The following is a 17,815-nucleotide window of genomic DNA, read 5'->3' on the forward strand; positions in this document are numbered from 1 at the left end:
GCTCTTATACATATGGGTCTTACACGTCTGCCTCAGGTTGCTAAAAACGTCCAGAACTCTGGCTGAAAGGTATTTCCAAAGAGGAGCAGGCCAAGGGGTGGGCAGTGGGGTGTCTACCTAAAAACTGAGGTTGATGAAAGCAGAACTAAGTGCAAGGAGACTGGTTTATTTACATTTTTGACTGAAAGCTCTGCGAGTCATGCACATTGTGACTTCTCAAACCTCATGTGCACCGGCTTCTGTGCCAGAGTAATCCTCCTTTTAGAAAAAAGTATTCCATCCTGTGCGTCAAGTCAGAGCAAGACACTTGTCTCCTCCGATCCCATTCAGGGCTTGCTCTGCTGTCCTTCACGTGGCAGCAGTAAGAGCTGCTTGCTCTGTCACTGTATGCTCTGAAGCAGTCAGTGCAATGGCCTGTCAGAACTAGTAGACATTGTTCCAAAGACTTGATTTGCTTCATTTTGGCATTTCCACAGTCATCCTTTACATATAATTCTTTTTTTTTTTTTTTTAATTTAAAATTATTATTTGTATTTTGCTGGTCACTTCCATATTGCTTCATTCAAAATCCAGAAAACAGTTCAAATAAAATTTGAGCTTAAGTGCAAACTAACTCTCCAGTGAACCGCTATGTGCGTTTTCTCCAGTCTGGTGTCTGTCTTCCAGTTTAAATGACCCTTCCCACCACCACCCCACAGAACACCAGGAGACTTCGTGACCCATATCAAACTCTCCGCTTCTCCATCTTGTCCTCAGTGTTGCCTGACAGCATCCTCAACTCCCTTCATGATCATGAAGAAGAAAAAGAGGGAAGAATTGGTTTGGGTCCGTTTCTATCTTTAGTCAGCAGGTATAAAACAGGAAAGCAAAGCTTTTTGCCTACAAATCTTGGTTTCTTGGCCTGTCTTTTAGCTTCAAAAACAAGAGGTTGGAGGTGTGGTTTTGTTACTCTCTTCTGAAAGGGTTTTTGTGTTTAAAGTGTTTGTCATGTTGGCACGTATACAAAAATGGTCGTGTCATGTACCAGTTCTGAGCTGGAGTCTCTGTGGTAAGGAATTGGCACAAAAATCATGGTGTGGCTCAGAAAAAGGGTTTAGCCGTATATTAAAGTCACATCATCATTTCTTGGAAAGCCACAATGAAGATCTGAACGATTATGAAAAGCCAGGTTAGCCATTTTCAGTTGCTGGGATAGAAAGTGTTAGAGAAAGAAATTGGATTCTCAATCTCAATTACTATGCTATCACACATGATATAAAAATTGTCCATTTTTCCCCCTAATGGAAACTGCATTGAGATTTCCAGGAATGCTGTACAGACTCTCCTCAGTTCCTGCTGAAAGAAACAGCCTCTCTGTGGCTTTCCCTACAAGTGTCTGAGTTGAATCACTGAGAACTAGCTCGACAGCAGGCAACACTCCCACTGGCCGTTACTGGTACTGTCTGGCTTCTCTGACCGTCCGACCCCCTAGATCTGCGGAAAGTGAGAGATGCCAGGTTGTACGCGCCTTCTTTCAGTCTCTTTCCTTCCTTCCTTCCAGGTTCCGTAAACCTGCAAGGACTGCAAACGACTCCAAGACATCCTTTCACTTGGAAACAGCAAAAATGAGTGAACTGGCAAGAAGAGGAAGCTCATGGGAGAAAGAAAGGGAGGGAGGGAGAGAGAGAAAAGGAGAGCGAGAGGAGTGAGGCAGCTAGAAGGGGTTGCCTTTCCACTTGGTAAGACCACGGTCACTACACCACTGTATTTCGGTGTCTGTAGGGCGGCGGGGGCAGCACAGTGCCAGGCTTCAGGGAGAACTCGGAGAGGTATTCAGGATTCTCTGCCACAATGGGCCGGATCCGTCCATTCTGTTTGTAAAAGTATTTTGTGCTGTACTCTTGCAGGTAGTCCGGGTGCTGGAGGGTGCTTCGTGGGGGCAGGCTGTGATTCCAGTAGTCTGGGTTGTCAAAGGCCTTCTTGGCTTTCTCTGGCAAGTTGTTCTTCAGGTACTCGGCATTTTCCAAGGTGTTTGCAAAAGTGTTGAGGTACAATGGCTCGTTCACGTACTCATCCTCTGCTTTCGGCTGCCCGTTTGGAGCATTGTGATACTCTGGGTTGTCCACAGCTTGGAGATCTCCATTCTTTCGTCGGGAGACAAATGGGTTCTCTTCCACTGGGTTTAGGTAATCTAAGGAAAGATAAAAAATAAATGAGCAAAGAGAGGGAGCAATCCATCCATGTAGCAAGCATCATGTGTATGTTACTACCAGGCTGTACCAGAAGCAGTACTTGGATACGTCTGTCCTCCCACCCCAGTCATTCCTAGAAATCCAGATGAGATCAGGTGCCGACTACGTTGAACACACACATGGTAAAAGTGAAGAATTTACAAACTAAACAGACAATACGTGTTAAAGTGAAGACCCCGGAAGATGAATTGACTCATCAAACATACTGGCAAACTAAACTACAGCTGTCACTGAGCCCTCACTTGTGCCTTGCTTGATCCTGGACTTCCTCTCGGTGTATAATCTACAGAGCCAAACACGCCAAGCGACTTCTGCCTCCGCTGCTACCTCTCTGTGCAGCCTTGGACGTATCAGTCAAACCCTCTGCTCCGCAGTCTTTCCCTCCAAAAAGCTCTATAGAAATCTTAGTGAGCCTCTCTGTACAAAAAACATCCCCAAGGGCTAACTTCTAAGACAGCTTCATTTCTAACAGAACAATTTGCCTGATTAAAAACCTTCCATCCCTGAAGGACAAAGGGCCTCGAAGCATTATGAAAAAAAATGATTCAAACGAGCCCTGGAAAGAGTACAGGAGAGCCTTACATCTGCTCTAAAACAGGACTCGCAGCAGGTTCAAATCACCTTCTCTGGATTAACGCCACAAAACGTTGTAGCTGAATTGCAGAAAGGTTTTAAGGCATATGGAGCTTGCGTGGAAAGCTAGGCAGGGTGTGGGGTGGGAAGAGAAACATAAAGAGACTGGCTGTCCTAGGTTAAAAACACACACGTAGTAAGGTATCTCCCACGGTCACACGCAGGCAACCAAGCCACGAAGCAACAGATTCATTGAGTGTCGTGTCCTGCCCTGCCTTGCTCTGTCTAATGATGTCCCACTGCAAAAGAGAAAGCCAGTCAGCCTGGGCAGGAGGGCGGTCACTGGCAGGGCAAGGGGGCTGCAAAGGGAACGGCTTGGAGGTGAGCCAGGGACAAGAGGGACTGGGGGTGGGAGGTCTGCAGCAAGATACGTCAAAAGCATCCAGATCATTCAAGGCTGGCAATTATCAGATCAAATCACTTTCAGTTCCACTGTTAATTCTGCGTTTCATCTCACAGCCTAGAGGTTCCCTACAAAACAGGGTCTCCCAAGCCACCATTAGTGCGGGATGATCTCTCAGCCTGCCTGTGCCACACAGGGGTTGCCACCACAAGACCTCCATTTCCAGTGGCATGGCTCTGGTCATGGGCTCTGGAGACACAGAGTCCACACAGAGTCCTGCCTGTAAGGACTGTTGTAAGAGGGTGGCTATGGTCCTCACTTCAGCTCTGTTTTTATCCAGGACAGGGCCAAAACTATTAAATACAAAAGTTCAAACCTTAGCGAGTACCTCTGAACACAGGTAAAACTTCACTCAATCTGAGGTGAACAGGCACATCTGCCTGTACCGAGAGCAAAGTGGGAACCTACTAATTTCTACGATGACAGCCAAACAGTGCTTTGATTTGAATCCCCCAGCTCACAGACAGCACGCAGCACCGTGGCCACACTGTGACATCCCTGTGTCTGTGCCCAGCGAGACAGGAAGGAGGTGCTTTCTCCTGAGCTGTTACTACCACACCCCCAAGGGCTCAGGTAGCACCTGTGAAGTGTGTAAGTTCCTGCAGAACTCTGAGGATCCCCAGGGTGAACCTGTATGTGAAGATACGCATGGGCTCACACTGAAGCAAACTCACAGCATCAAATCTCCTATTGCGAGGGTGGTTGCTGAAGTGTGGGGCCACGAGTGCACTCCCACAATCGCTACTGCTGTGGGTCAAGCCCCACTTGGGAGGACTCCCTCTACTTCCACCACGTAACAGAAAGGGTAAGTGGCTTCCGAATTCTGAAGGAAACTCAGTGGTTACTTGACATTTACATTTGCATTAATTAATTTCTTTAAAGGTAATGCAAAGGTTTGAAAGCAAATTACTAATAGCACATCCCTTTACACCTAAGTGACTGTTGTCACTATTTAAACAGGAAGAAAAGAATGATGGCAAACTGGGAAGTGTAGCACTCTGAGCTGGCACAGATCTAGGCAAACTTCACCTTGCAGTGATGGTCTCTCTAAAGCACATCTTGTTCTTTCAATCCTAAACTTCTCTTGGGTATAAAATGCCAACTGTATGTATCGGTTCTGTGGTATGTTCAACGTGACATTTACCAAGCACAATGCCATGAAGATAAAGAAGATCAATAAACAAAGCGAAATGGAGACTACGGCTGGCAAAAGATAGATCCTTTTCCTGGAAACAACTGAAGATTTGTGTTTGGATAAGAAGGAGGGGTTTGGCTTTTTTTCATTCACAAATTGCTATGTGCTATTTCCCAGAAAGAAAAGTTAATGGGGAATTACCAAACCTGACATTTTGGCACATTTGAGCTTCTCCAAGTAGCAAATTAAGCAAAGAAAAATGAATCCCCATGCAAAGAAATATTAACCAAGTCAGAATGGTTCAACCTTGTTGAGTTACTCGATAAAGCCATTTTTGTTGAAAAGCTGCTGATGTAGAAAAAGAGAGAATGCAGTCAGACTAGAGCAGGAGCTTCTCTGAAAAGACAATTTTTTACCTGTTTTAGGTTTGTCTCGCATTGGCGTCATGTACCCGTCCTCATCCAGCTCTCCCCGGACAACTCGCTCAGGTATGAAGACCGTGGGATCAGCGCTGTACCTCTGGGTGCTGCTGTCCTCTTTTGCCAGGGTTGCCACTTGTTTTCGTAGGGTGCCATTACAGCAAGTATCTTCAAAGATCTCTGCTGTAGCCCCTTGAGCAACTGGGGCTTCTGGTATTATGCAGCCAGGAGCTCTGTACGGCATCGGCACTTCTGCAGCGTAGCCACCATCTCTATACACAAACTGGTTCTGTTGAAAAAGAAAAGGCAGCATGAGAAAGGAGGCTCCGAAGGGAGAGGAGATTCAACAACAAGTCATCTCTGTGGCTCCCATGCCTTTCCTGCCACGCTTGCTCAACGGTGCATCTCACTGGGCAGGTGAAGCCTTGTCCACCCTGCAGACTTCTGCGTTTCCAGCGCTGCGGGGTTGGCAGCAGCACAGGCTCTGCTGTGGACCGGCAAAGCATCCTTCTGCCCACTGGTGCTGAGCCGGCTTCCCCTCCCAGGAAGGCACCATCGGTGCGGCGAGGGGAGCGGGGAAGCGTGCTGGCTGCTCCGGGCTGGCCGTGGGGCTAGAAATGGGGCAGGAAAACTTGTCTCCTACATAGACATGTGGAGGCTGGATACGCACAGCTGCATGAGGCAAATGCAGTATCTCCTCTTCTATTACTTTGGCAATCCACCTTCCCTGATTTCTAAACAGAGCCCTTAAACCTCATGCTAGGGAAATCTGCAAAGAGCACTGGGGATAGAGGACGTTATCATCTCTGAACTCTTGTCTGTTCCTGGGAGGCCTACATTTAGGGTGTCCTGCAGTGACAATCACATGGTCACCCAAACACTATGTAATTCCATCAGGCAGTGCATTTCAGGCTGGTGAACTGTGTTTGTATTGATACCTCAACTCAGTGGTTCAACTCAACCTACCATTTTGCTTGTCAGCAAGGGCGTGCAAGGAAATTTCGACATCATGACCTACAAATAGGAAGGAAAAATTTATAGATTCATCCAAGCCTGTTACCTAAAAGCTTTTTCAAGTAAAGTTGGCAGTTGGCAGAATTTTGGGTGTGGGTCCATGGAGCTTGCACACAAATCCAGGCTGAATGTAGAGATCCTGACTATTTGGTTGCTTACACACACGCTCTGTTCACTATTAGCTTTTGTGTCATTTATGTAGGAAAAAACAGAAAACACGTAGTGAAGGAAGGAGGAAAACCTAAAGGATGAAGGTTGAATGTGAAATACTTACTCCTGACATAGGGGTGTAGGCAGGAGGAGGGCTGTGTCCAATTTCACTCTAATAGGAAAGAAAAATGGAATGATGGATACGCAGTAAGAGATCACATGAATGAAACAAGTCAGATGAGCTGTATGAGCTAATGGGGAGAAACATGCACTTCAGTTAGATTTCCTAACTGAATACAAAATTCAAAGAATTCAATCATGGCAAATGTCTCACCAACATCAACAAGCTGTGTGCCTCCCCAGCCTTAGGGAGGGCTACTGAGTTCCTCTTGATGGGTAAGAGCAGCAAGTGCCGTGTTACACCTGCTGACAGTTGTATACCCTGCAAAAGCCTTGTGTCTAATTTTTGGAAAGGTAGATTGTATAGAAAGAATGACAGAGGGTGCACTCAACTTTAAAGGAAATACAGGGCAGGAGAAGTGCAGAAAGCCATCTAGCTTCAAGCCACTTCCTTTCCCAGGGACAAAGCAGGAGAGGGAGAACTGGGAAGGCAGGAGGGTGCAGGACTCTCATTAGTCTGTCACAGCTAACCTAAGTATCACAGGAAAAACAGTCCCTAGGCTTTGGTAAACCCAAATTGCACAGCACCTGCTGGATTTCAAGACTGCAACACGCCATGGTCCTGCTCTCAACATATACCACCCTTCTAATGTTACCTCTGTATCACAAGCTAAGGGGTTTTACCGAGAAGTCTAAAGGCTGTACATCAAAGTACCCATGCAGAGATCTTCATTTTGATATTGATTTCTGGAACCATCTTACGCTGCCCTGTGGAGCCTGAACTGCTGTAACATCACCAGCACGGTGGCTGCATTTATACTATTATTGCTACTCAAAGCCAGCCTGTTTTCAATTGAGGAAAAGCTGGTTTTTGGAGGAAAATAAAAATAAAACAAAGAACTCTTTACTTTTTCATGTGGTTTTCTTCTGCCAAAATGTTATTTTTGAGACTACAAGTTCAGTTCTGCATAATTACTTTGTTTCCTATTTTGTTTCAAAACCTTTATTGTATTTCCCTTATCTCCTAGTTGAGGGAAAGAAAAAGTCAGGGTTTGAAAAAAGGAGATCTAAATTTGAGACAATTATTCGGAAAACCACACAGCCTCAGGAAAGAAGCCTAATCTCCCTGAGAATATTCTACTTTAGAAGAGATCTCATTCATCAAAATCTGTTTCAAAAACATATCCACACCAAGAAACAGAAAAATTAGAAGACAAGACAACGTGCATCCTTACACAGTAAGGACTGGATGTACTACAGTCAATCTTTTCCTTATGAACTTCTTACCAAAACATTAGGATGGAGATGACGCTCACTGTCAAATATCTTACTTTATAATGGAATGGTTTTGTGTTTAAGAAAAATACCTGATCAGGAAAAAACCTTGAAAACACACATAAACTTATTTTAAAATGCACACTGCCCTGTCTGAAGACCCTTTTCTGGTGATCAAAAATATGCCTATCTCCTCCTATTTGAAATATCCCTGCAGCCATTTTGTTACTCAGATCTAGCACCTGGTGTTTGAGGTGTAAATGTGGTGATGAGCCACAGTTAGAGATACACTTAATTCATTTCCATAAATTCATCCACATTTAGCCAAGTTATGACCTAAAATGTCTCCAGGTTGCAAATTACAGAAGTGCAGGGAAACCTTTGTTAGTTGAATCTGCTTGATCTGCTTGAGCAGGATTTTGTAGTTGTTTTTTTTTTTCCCAGGAAGTTAGGTGCTGGAAGGAAACACAGGAGAAGATCTATCCCATGGCCTTGGTGATCCTCCTGCCAGTTGGAGGAGGAGGGAATGGCAGTCCGAGCAGGCTGCAAAGGAGATGAGAGGCTTGCAAGGAAAGTGGTGCTGGAGGAGCTGGCAGCAGGGATGGTCAGAAGCCAGGGAACAGTGGCTGGTAAAGGAATAGAGGACAATGGCAAGGTGTCTGTAAGGTGCAGACTGTAAGGTGCAGTGAAGGAGAAAGGATTGGCATGTGACAGGAGGCTGAGTAGGAAGGGAGAGATGGTAATAGGATCTCAATGTGACAGGGAGAAACGTGAGGCACGAGGACAAAAGACAGTCTGAAAAAACTGAAACAGCAGCTTCTCTAGAGGCTGGAGCTGAACTTGAATCTCCTCTGCTGTCAGCAATTCGCCCTCAAATCAAATGGCCAAATGTAGGCCTGGTTCAGCTGGTGCAGAGGGAGCTGAGCAGCCACTGGTCCACCCTTAGCACAAGTGGCAGAGCTCTGTCTCGTGCAGTCAGTGGGAGCTCAGGGGGCTCCCCGCATGGGTAATAGGGCTGAGACACCAGCAAGTCTGGGCCAACAGTGACCAATTTCACTAAGCGTTTGCCAAAGAGCTCATTATGTTTGAAAAGCAGAGCTTAAACTTAAGCCTTAGGCCTGGGAGCAGCTTCGGCCTCTCTGACCCAGCTGTGGCTGCTGACAGCCAGAGAAGCGAGGATGATGCCAACTGCAAAGAAGTGCTGTCTAGGGCAGTACAGAAAGAGGTGGCAGAGGGCTTGGCTGGATCAGCCTGGTAACTTCAGTGCTGCCCCATCTGTGTGTGGTCTGGCCTGCCTCTTGTTCAAGACAAGCGTACTCGTATCCAGAAGAACAACAGCCAAGAAAGGTTCACAAGCAGGGAAGGAAAAAAAGCCAGCAGTTGCCTGGCTGAGATCACACTTGAGAGGGAACATCATAACAGAAGAGGGAACAGAAGATACTTTACTAGAGATTACTTTTTGGGGTTTTTTAAAGGGAGCAGACATCAAGGTCCTCAATACGTATCTGGACACAGACTATGCAGCAAGCTTGTAACTCAGCAGTCTTCTACAAGAGGCTTGTTTGGGATAACTAGGAAGGACCCTAAAGGTCTAAAGACAGGGAGCACTGTGGAAACTGGAGATGCTCTGGTTGTGGAGGTCAGATCCTTTGGGAACTCCTTCACCTTTCTTTCATGCCACAGATTTACTGTCACCTTGTAATGACATATGGACAGGTTACAACCTAGAATGTGTTAGACAAATGGATAAAAACCATCCCCTGAGCCTGCCAGATGCTACTCTGAAGTCCTACTGATGGCTATAGGATGTTTCACTGCAGGAGACTTAATCTGCCTTCTTATTGCCCTCTGATCTCGCATTTACTTGAATTCAGGGAAGCTTTCAGTATACTCCAAAAAGACAGAAAGACTGAAGACAGGTAAGTAGTAAACTATGGTCCACGGATGGTGGTGGAGATTTAGGCAAACTGATGATTACAGGTAGGATCCAGAGAAGAGATACAACGTGGTGACTACAGAAAGTCAACTCTCTTAACAGTGAAGAATCCGAAGCTCTGCTGGGAATCCTCTACCTCCTTGTAAAGCTCCCCAGCTTCCTTCCCTCCCGCCCACAGGCTGCGAGACTCCCAAGAGGGGCTTTGCTTCTTTTGGTTTTGAAGGTGGCTACAGCCCTCCAGACTGTACGAGAGTGAAAAGAACTGCAGCAATAATGTGTTAGTATTATATGCAGGATATTGGAGTTCACTGCTGATGCTTTTCACAGACACTAAATCAGTGACTGTAACCACTCCTTTTCTATTTGGTACTACACTGTGCTATATTACACACCTTTAATTTACATCTTCCTATTTTCACAGAGGCGCTCTCATGAATTTCAACTTGTGGTTCATTGATTCTGGATGAATAAGAGGAGAGCTGTCTTGAACTACTTTTATTTCACAGCCCACAGTGACCTCCTAATGGTAACTCAGAAGAACAAGTCTTTTGTTAACGGTCTTGGCTTCAGTACACAGGGCTATACTCCTCTGCCAGTAAATATTTAGATGATTAGCAACTTAAAAAAATATTTTTCAAGGATGGCCGCATTATCTATCCGTGGTCATGCTCTGCTCCACCCTCATCACAAAAGGCTAAACCCACCGTTCTATCTTTAGATCTTCTTGGCTGTGACTCTAACATTTAAATACATACTATGCAACTATAACAACATAATAACAGGCCCTCTTAGAATAGCCCTGCCCCAAGATGTCAGGAGAGAACGGACTAGCATTAATGTATTTATTGCTATTTTTGCTGACAAGACCCTCCCCAGTCAGTGATCTGCCAACTCAGATCGCAGGAATGGTATTTTCTTCATGCTTCCCCTTTAGCTCTGCACTAAACATAGCTGCCTTGCAACCCCCTTAACAGTGAACCTTACAGCTTGGCTCTTCTCCAAACCACTGGTGTCTGCACACTTTTTTAATTCTTTACTGTTTTTCCCCATGAGTTAATATCCTGTGGCCGCTATTCCAAAAAAAGGAGGCAAAGAAAACAGCTGTGGTGCCAATTAGTGGGGCTGAAAATGTAATATAATTGTTTAAAAGTCTTTAAATTGCCTAATTGCAATGTGATGTCATCATTTTTAGGCTTCTAAGATAAGTACTGAAAGGTCCAGCCAACTCTTATTGGTCAGGACATGAATCACACTGTGAGCAGAAAATACTTTTAGACTTTACCAAGTAAAACTTAAATAGCTTGATTTGTATGTGCAATCCAATTTACTTTGTTGATTTTGTTGTTGTTGTTGTTTTTACATCTTAAATGCTACCTTGAAAAAAAGAGCGATGTTCCTTTACAACCTGAGAAGATCTAGGTGTTTGGGTTTCTGATCCTGAAATTCTGACCTGAATGATCAAGATCTCCAGCTTGTTGAGATGGATAGAGACTTCAGAGGCTGGTTGCTCAAAGACCATACTACTTAAAAAGTCTCAACTTGCATACTAAAAAAAAAAAGATAAAAATTAATCAGTAATCACCCCCTTTTGATAGTGTAATATGCATTATATCCATTAGCTCTAGAGAGCACATATTCATTGACGTTTAAACTTGAAGCATCCTCCAGAAGGAGCCCAGCCTTTTTAACTGCCCACGAGCAGCTCTAACCAGAAATGCCAGAGATTTCATTCTTTATATCACATGATTGAATTTTAGGCACAAACATCAGGGAGAAAAGATAAAAAACAAGCAAATGTCCCCTAAAGCCTTTTTAGAAGCCCTTTGGTATTAAACACCAGTGACATATCAGCCATTATAACGGCTAACGTTTGTGTAAAATGAGCCTTGATAAAAGAGAGGTATACAACAATTTTGTGAATATTGGCTTGTGTTATTGCTTTTTATTCATTAATTTCATTTTCCAATGCCATGCTTCTAAAATGTCCCAAAGGTAAATATCTCCCCCTTTATAGCGGGGACATAATATTTTCTGGCTGCATGTTAAACTGTAATGAAATCAAAGCCTTGTTGGGTCCTGCCGCTCATATTTATGTAGTTATGTGAATGTGTGTCTGCCTTGTCTCTTTTCATTTGAGTCTAGCGTCATGCCTGGAGTACGGCACCCAGAGCCGTGTTCCTCCCCCTGCTCATGCCACACCAGCCCTACAGTGACCACAGCTGCCTTCAAAGCTGCACCCACAGCAGATTTCAGGTGGAAGAGACGCTGAAGGTACTCAGCGATGTGATGCTGCTGTGGGACTATGGGTGGTACAGGACTATCACCAATTAGAAAATAAATAAAACTTTATTTTACAGCATGATCTGGTACCCCCTTGCTTTGCTTGCTAGCACAGCCTCCCAGCAGCACCCTTGCATCCTTGTCACCCACCGAGATGTGCACACACATTCGATAGGGTTGCATAATTATTACTGTTTCTTGTCCTTAAGCAGCCTGCTAAGCTCATGGGACTGAAAGATTTTTCTTTACTAAAAGCAAGGCTCTGCCAACATCAATGTCTACACACACACACAATTGAACCCACTCTGATACTGCTCCTATCCGCATGAAAACCCAATTCCCTTTCATTCTCCTTCTGCTCTCATATGCATAAAGCACCAAACCATAAAGTAGGAGTAAAAGACTCCCATCTTCTCACTGGGATGCTCCTCACACATCCTGTTCAGGGCTGTCTCATGGTCCGTGCTTCAGGCAACTCAATGATTATCTGTTTTGATCAAGCTCTCAACACTCCTTTGTACGAGTTCAGTCCTGGGCTGTGTGTCCCCAGAGATCTCACTTTCCCCTAGAAACTGTTTACCTGATTTGAAACCAAGTGAGTATCTGGGCTCGAGTCACCAAACTGCAGCCTCCTAACATACCCGGCTGAGCAGATCTTGCTGCAAGCACCAAGATTTCAGCAGCTTTCTGGGAAGAAGGACAGCTGATTTATGTGAGTGGATCTGAATAATACGTTTGGGATGCTCTGGTGGGGCTGCAGGCAGAGCACATGATGCAGAGCTGTCCCATCAGCCCCGAGCAAACTCCAGCTGCATTTCAAGGGAGCAGCCTGGTATTTACAATTGATCTGAACTGAAATTCAAATAGGAAAGACCACCCCAGGAGAGCAGCCACCTCTGCTCAGGAGCAGTCCTGCTTCCCTCTGACCACAGAGCTAACAGCTTACTCTGCCTTGCTTCAGAGAGCCCACAGCAAACATGTCCGAGACAAAAATCAAAGGGGAAAAAAAAACCCAAAAACGTGTACCACGAGGTTGCTGGGTAATGTTAAATAGAAATGAAATGCTGTTTGTATAGTAATAGCTAGAAGGATTTGCAGACCTCTGGAGTTTTCTGGTCCTAGCCCCTGCTCAGAGCAGGGCCATATATAAAAAGAAGGGATTAGACAGCCCCCCGGGCCGTTACAGTTAAAGCATATCTGTCCCTATGGCTCGCAGCACCTGACACAAGTTTGGCATTCCTCAAGCTCTCTCTTTTGTTTGGCCTGAGCTCCTGACTCTACGTAAGAAAACTTCCTTCCCCACTGGGCACTTTCCTCTAGGACTACGAGGAAAAGCTCCCATTAGCATCACTGCCAAGTGTCATGGCTCAGCCCCAGATACGGGTCCTTGCTGGCACCCTGCATCATTTCAGCACGCAGAAAAACAATCACAGCACGCTGGAGACGCACATCCTCTGCCTTCCTCTGAAGGCTCTTTGGGATACGTGCATGTGTGTGTCTCTCACATCACCCGTTTCAGGCACACACATGGCAATGCAGCCCACCTGAGTTAACGTAGCAAGACGTTTTTCCAGTGAGAGGAAAGTGGAGCCTGTTATTCAACAACAGAAATAAAAGGTAGGGATAACATACACAGGTTGTGGACAGCAGCTGTGCAACAATTTACAATGCCCTTAGTTCAGTGGCCATAAAGTTCCATTGCGGATCAATGAATCTTTATTGGAAATGATGAAGCCCCAGTCCCTTTTCCAGCATTACCCTTTCTCAGGACGTGTCTAAACATTTAAACTTGAATGTTGACACACAAGTATGGAAAAGAATGTAAGCACCATCCTGTGTTAACTAAAGTGTTTGCTCCAGTCTCTGATGACTGCTCCTTCCACAATCAAGACAAAAACCATCCAGTTTAGATTAGTGAGGGAAAAATAAATAAATAGAAGAATCGAGGAATAAGGTTTTTCTGCACCTAAGTTTTTTCTGGTCGCTGTTTGTCAGAAGAGAGGTAAGATTTGCAGGCAGCTTGAGCTCTAACTCAGCTCACACAGGCTGCCTGTACCATCTGGATGTGCCAGATCACGTCCCGGCAGTACGGTGGGTTTAAGACATCCCTGAACTTGTTCAATATCAATATGGATGTTTCACTGGTGACCTGTGTTCAGGTCAGTCTTGACTTACTTCATAGCTTCAGATGAGTCATTTCAACTTTCTCTTGCACAATATTCTCTCCTAACAGCTGTCTGCTTTCAGACTTATAAACTCTTTTAGAGCAGTCCACACACAGTGGGATGCCCAAATACAGTTACAGCTTTCTAAGAGCAATTTAGTCTGGACTCCGAACAGTAAATGACATATATCACAAACAAAACATGCCCAACAATGTTGGCATATTGGTATATGAAATGACATACCTAAATATTGCACAGAGTATTTCCTGTGCTTTTACTGGAAAATACCAGACATACACCACATATTTTCAGTCTAACACTTCAACAAGAAGAGGAATCAAAAACTACAAGAAGGCCAATTAAAATAACCTGTAAAAGAGATGCATGGTATGGCCACGAAAGTCAGTATCCAGGCACACTGACAAGGAAACGTAGGTGAAATGCTTTTCCGTAGACTCATCTCCTATACCTGGGCTGGGAATAAAAGCATTCTTCTGCTATACGGCATCAAAAACTCTCCCTGGAAAACCCTCTGTCCTCCAGACCTCGGAAACCTTTGTCCTTCCAACTTCAGAACAGCTGGCAAACAGACTTCAGCTGGTACAACATGTAATTTGCTATAAGCGTGACACAGGAATGAAGATGCAAGAATTCCTTTTCCCTATTATTTTGTATTAACGCACTGTGAGTGCCAAACAGACAGGAGAGCAGGAAGAGAGACAGCTTGCAAGTGTCTATCTTTCCCTTTCAATCTTTTTCCTCCTGTATCATTCCTGTCACCCATGACTAGCTTTCTGTCACTCCTTTTTTAATACACTCTCCAAGACGTTTTACAGTAAATGGCACCTTCTAATACTGAGCCAATTCCCCACAGTTTGCAAGAGACAACATACCATTTCCTAGCTACTCTAGCAATTCCCTGGGGGAGAGAAGGGTCAAGGCGCTGCTCCTGCTCATATGCTGCAGCATCTGTCCAAAACACAGGGGCAGCAGTAGCTCCTTTTCGGTGCAAACCTCGAGCTTCAAATCCCAAAACAGGGAAAGGATGGGGAACGGGACCAGAACTACAACACGGTCATGATTTGTGATTGCGACATGGCAGACAAAAAAAAAAAAAAAAAAAAAAAAAAAAAAGCACAGAAGAAAGTTGATGAGCAACACCCGGAGCGGCAGCCCCCTCCTATGCCGCACGCTGCATTGCCATCTTCCCCAGTCTGTTTTATACAGTAATCAAAGGATATTCTGAGCCTCTCAAAATGCCATCAACCCTCATTGAGAATGAAATAGAGCACATCTCCACTGAAGCCTTTACAGCAGTAATCATTACAGCATGCTGGCCTGAACAGGGAGCTCTTACAGACAAAGATGGGTTTTAAAAATAAAATAAAAAAGCCTTCCTAAAATCTGAATAGAAACTTGATGATAATCTCCCAATTTTATTATGCAAGGGGGAAAAGAAACCCATAATTGTGCACTCTTGGTCTCTTATAGCAAAGAATAGGCTTCTTGATGAAACGCTGAGTTGATTTAGAGCAGGGCTGAGGTTCTGGTGGCAATAATACGCTAAAAGAAATAACCATCCAGCTGATTTGGATAAAATAATCATTTTTTAACATTCTAAATCTAAACTTCATCTGTGCCTCCTCCCACTTCTCCCACTGCATCTTTTGGAGAGTCTTTTTATAGCTTTGAGATTTTTTTTTCCCTCCCCTACCACAGCATTTAACAAGAAAGACAGACTCTTTACACTGGCTAACAAAGAGCATTTTAGGCTGTGCTGGCATTTATCCCCATTCCACGTATGTTTAGAAAGTAGTGTTTGGCACAGGATGCTCCAGAGTCCTCCTGCCACCTCCCACTCCAAGCATTATCACAGGAGTCCCATTACCATGGGACACTGTGGACGGCGCTCTCCGGCTTGTGAGTCCCAACCGTCACGGGCAGACAGGTGCTTAGATGACAATCCTTGGAGCCCTGCCAGGCGCCTTTCCAAATCACAGCCCCTTGTATTTTCAGGGGCTTTTATTATTTTAAGAAAATATCATTTCTCAGAAACGGACATTTTTCACTAACAATTTCTCTTTCAAATCTAGTCACTGAAGGAAAATTTTCTCCCGGCTCTCATAATTATTTCCTGACTCTTAGTCCACTTTTCCATCTACTGAATTATGTAGAGTTGTTTAGCTTGCTGTTTTCCAAGAATGCCTCATCAGTGCAGTGTAGAAATATTTATTACTTACTCTCTTTATATCTATTGACTTTTTTTTCTTTTCAGGAGAGAAAAGAAAATGGATCAGCTGTGAGCTCTTTTGACTGTTAACACAGCCAGCAGCTATTCACAGATTAAGCAGATGCTGCCTGATTTTAAAACAGTTTATATTAAAGCTCAATAAATTTACATGTCACGCATCAAGGTTTAAAGCAATATATAGCTACAAACTCTTCCACTGATACCACTTACAGTAGGTCTCACCAGGAAGTACTGTGAGCTTGTAATTTGTAATTGAATATATATTAATTTGCAGAGACCAAAACGGTATCCAACACTTTCAGAAAGTCTGACTCTATGTCAGTATAGTCTACGTGCCTGAATTCAGGAGCCCAAATGTGACAGAAAACAGCCAATACATTCAAAAATTCCTGGTTTAGAGCACTTGACCTGCAAAATCATGAGGCAATTTGACAAGTTGGTCCTGATAATCTATTCAGGCTGAGAAGGGCTTACTCCTTGAGAAACACCACTGATTTCAGCTGGCCTGGTTGCAAAGCAGGAGACTAATTGCCATAAAGCACTTTCAAAGAATTCTCTGTGAAAAGCCAGGCATCATCTATTCTGTTTGAGTCCTCCATACGAATTTTCTTCCTTTTTTCCTCTGGCAAACTTAGCACATTTAAAAAGAGTATTTAAATACTCATATTCTAAATACACATATTTTGCGAGTAGCTTTCCTTTTTCATGTAAATTATTAAGACTGAAGTAATTTTTCATCTAATTTATTTTACAGTGTATTTTTGCATGTTTATTCTTCCTACTGCATTCACCCAGAGTAATGAAATTAGGCTGACCAGTATCAGTCTGGGTTCACCTCTTGCTTTTCATGGACAAAGATGGCTTTGTGCTATTCTACATTTCCAATAAAGACTAAAAATAGACACAGAAGAATTTCCCAGAACTAAAAAGTTACAGCAGGTAAAATATTTGTGATGGTCGACTAGCTACCAACAAAACACTAACAGCAACTGAGAACTGCTTAATGTAAAAAGCAGAGCAGAACAGAAAGGAGCCTCCTACCACCAGGATGTCATTAAAACTCAAGGAAGCAGAAAATGGGAAGATGAGATCTTGAAAGAGAGCTTGGTGGGACTTCCAGAATTACATGAAGGTCTGATGGCAGCAACTGCAGTATCCAGCACACGGTTGCCTAGACTCTACTAGGAAAATACACAAAATGTAGTCTTTCATTAAAGACATGTAAAATGGATTCATACAAACTCTCCTAACTAATCAAGCAGTTTTTCAGGAAGCAAGAGAGCTAATATAGAGAGTGTCAGCGTAATCTTCTGAAATGTTATGAAAGCATTTGATACAACGTCTAGTTCATTCACAAGTTCATCTGTTCTGGCATTGGAGATTTCATTGCAACACTTGCTCAAGGAAGTGACAGAGTCTAGTAGAAAGGCCAAAAAAATTACTACTAAGATTTTCAGAAAGTTTTTTGATCACCTTTTAAGGAGAAGGAATTAAAGAAATGGGATAAAAATAAAGAAAGAAGTCCACGACCTGACAGACTGCAGTAATAAGCATCAAATTTAAGGAAAGATTCCCCCATTATTTTTGGTAAGACACTGCAGAAGTAGACGAGTGGCAAACACCACAAATAAACCAAATAAAAAGGAGACATCATTGTTGTCCTTCTTTAACAACAAACATGTACAAATGGTACTATTATATGCAGCCCTTTAAGCAGAAGAGATTTCTGATAGCTGGCAGCTCCTTAACTGAGCACAAAAAAGGGTGCATGGCAGATCCAAACCCTGCTGAAGAGTCAGCATT

General features: G+C 43.8%; 1 protein-coding gene across 1 annotated transcript in view; it reads right to left on the bottom strand.

Annotated features, from left to right (window-relative positions):
• Positions 1–518: 518 nt before the first annotated feature.
• Positions 519–17,815, bottom strand: part of ERBB4 (erb-b2 receptor tyrosine kinase 4) — a 401,663-nt gene continuing 384,366 nt past the window's right edge. Inside the window, exons 26-28 of the mRNA XM_074145843.1 lie at positions 6,110–6,157; positions 4,819–5,110; positions 519–2,170 (exon numbers count right to left, since the gene is read on the bottom strand). Of these exons, the coding sequence (XP_074001944.1) occupies positions 1,734–2,170; positions 4,819–5,110; positions 6,110–6,157 (777 nt within the window). The 3' untranslated portion in view covers positions 519–1,733. The remainder of the gene's footprint in view (positions 2,171–4,818; positions 5,111–6,109; positions 6,158–17,815) is intronic.

The sequence above is a fragment of the Numenius arquata genome, chromosome 3 (genome assembly GCF_964106895.1).
Source record: "Numenius arquata chromosome 3, bNumArq3.hap1.1, whole genome shotgun sequence".
Classification (NCBI taxonomy): domain Eukaryota; kingdom Metazoa; phylum Chordata; class Aves; order Charadriiformes; family Scolopacidae; genus Numenius; species Numenius arquata.